The sequence below is a fragment of the Aplysia californica genome, unplaced genomic scaffold (assembly GCF_000002075.1).
Source record: "Aplysia californica isolate F4 #8 unplaced genomic scaffold, AplCal3.0 scaffold00086, whole genome shotgun sequence".
Taxonomy (NCBI): Eukaryota; Metazoa; Mollusca; class Gastropoda; order Aplysiida; family Aplysiidae; genus Aplysia; species Aplysia californica.
The window spans coordinates 1,047,326-1,049,081 of record NW_004797356.1 but is presented as its reverse complement, the minus strand read 5'-3'; the positions used below and the strand labels follow the sequence as shown (position 1 = coordinate 1,049,081).

At 44.3% G+C, this 1,756-nt stretch overlaps 1 protein-coding gene across 1 annotated transcript in view; it reads left to right on the top strand.

Moving 5' to 3' along the window:
• The window catches only part of LOC101856168 (inositol 1,4,5-trisphosphate receptor type 1), a gene marked incomplete in the record, with an annotated part of 208,126 nt that overhangs the window by 200,743 nt on the left and 5,627 nt on the right, over positions 1-1,756 (top strand). The window contains 1 exon segment of the mRNA XM_035968813.1: positions 237-416. Within this exon segment, the coding sequence (XP_035824706.1) occupies positions 237-416 (180 nt within the window).

The following is a 1,756-nucleotide window of genomic DNA, read 5'->3' as shown; positions in this document are numbered from 1 at the left end:
TCCCCCACCCACCCACTAACACCCTCCCTGCTCACTAACACTATCCCTACCCACTACCATCCTCCCAATGCTCTGAACACTAACCTCACCCACTAGCCTACAGTCCTACCAACACTAACCTCACCCACTAGCCTACAGTCCTACCAACACTAACCTCACCCACTAACCTACAGTCCTACCAACACTAACCTCACCCACTAACCTACTAACCCCCTGACCTACCTACCCTCCTCCAGGCGACCTGGCAGCCCGGATAGGTGAGTCAGTCCGTCGCCCCAGCATAACAGACGGCCGACCGGACCCGGGCCATAGGGCTAGCCTCGCAGACATCGGAAGAGGCCCTAGTCTCTCGGACCACGCGGGAAGGCTGTCCAGCTACCTGGACAGTCGCAGGTCCAGTATAGGAGACCATCAGGGTGAGTCTGGATTGAATAAAAGAGTTTTACGGCTCTTGTCACACAATAAGGTCATACAAGTGCCGAATTTTTGTTTTAGTGAGAGTTTTATCTACGGCACCTTCAACACAATAAGGTCATATACGTGCTGAGGATTAGAGGTGTTACAAGAGAGTAACAAACACAATAAAGAAGGAGGGGAGATAAAGACGAAAGATGTTTGATAGGAAAGAAGAAGCAAACCACACCAGAGCACCCGCCAACCACCCACTCAAGTGCCGAAGATGAAAGGTGTTACAAGAGTAGAAAGGAGGATAGATGTTTGATGGAAAGAAAGAGCAAACCACAGAGTGCACCCACCAATCATCCTTGATCATCAGGGACAGTTGAAGTTGGAGTGGAGTAAAGAGAAGCGCATCGACACAATAACGGTAATTTAGCTGCTAGCATTTGTCAACTGTAGCTAAAATAAACCGTATAAATCAACTGAAAGTAGAAATAGAAAATTATGTAAGTGGCTTGGACATTCCTTAAGAGAACTTAAAAAGGACTTAACCTACCAAAACTCAAGATGGAATCCAAAAGGGAAAAAAGGAAAGGCCTAAATGTACTTACAGAACGGAATTAGATTTGTTCCAAAAGGAGGTGAGATAAAGCTGGACATAGGTGGGGGCTATATATAGTCCACCCATAATAACATGTACATGGGAAGCAAGCTTTTCGTTACCTTAGGATTACAAAGTTCTATATGACATTTTTGGCTGTTTTAGTTACAAAGACCATGAGGTCAAAAACGAAATATCTGCTTTATTAAAATCGGAAGATTATTCGGAGTCGTTTTCAAGATATTCAAAGAATTGCCTTTTTTTTTTTAAATTGGCATGTTGTAAAACTCAGAATGTTTACGTCAAATTTCTCAAAACTGGGAGCAGATAGAACTTTACACTTCTAAGATAGCGACATGTTGGTGGCCTATGGGCGGACACAGGGTGAGAAAGGCTGATGATAACGATGATGAGCTCGGGGGTAAGTTTGCTTTTGTAAGAGTTTTACGGCGCTCGCAACTGCATAAGGTCATATGAGCGCCAGAAGAGTAGAGGTATTACAAGAGAGAAACAAACATAAAAAAGAAGAAAGGGAGATAAGGACGATAGATTTTTTATAGGAAAGAAGAAGCAAACCACACTAGAGCATCCGCTAACCACCCACAGGGGTAAAGTAAAACAAACACAGAGACAAAGGAGGAAAAGAAAAAATGTAAGAAGCACATCGACACAATACCGTTCAGTGAGTGCCTGTATGTATGTGAGGAAGGAGAAGGAGTTCCCTGCATGAATATTGGGGGGTTGGGGGGGGGGGAG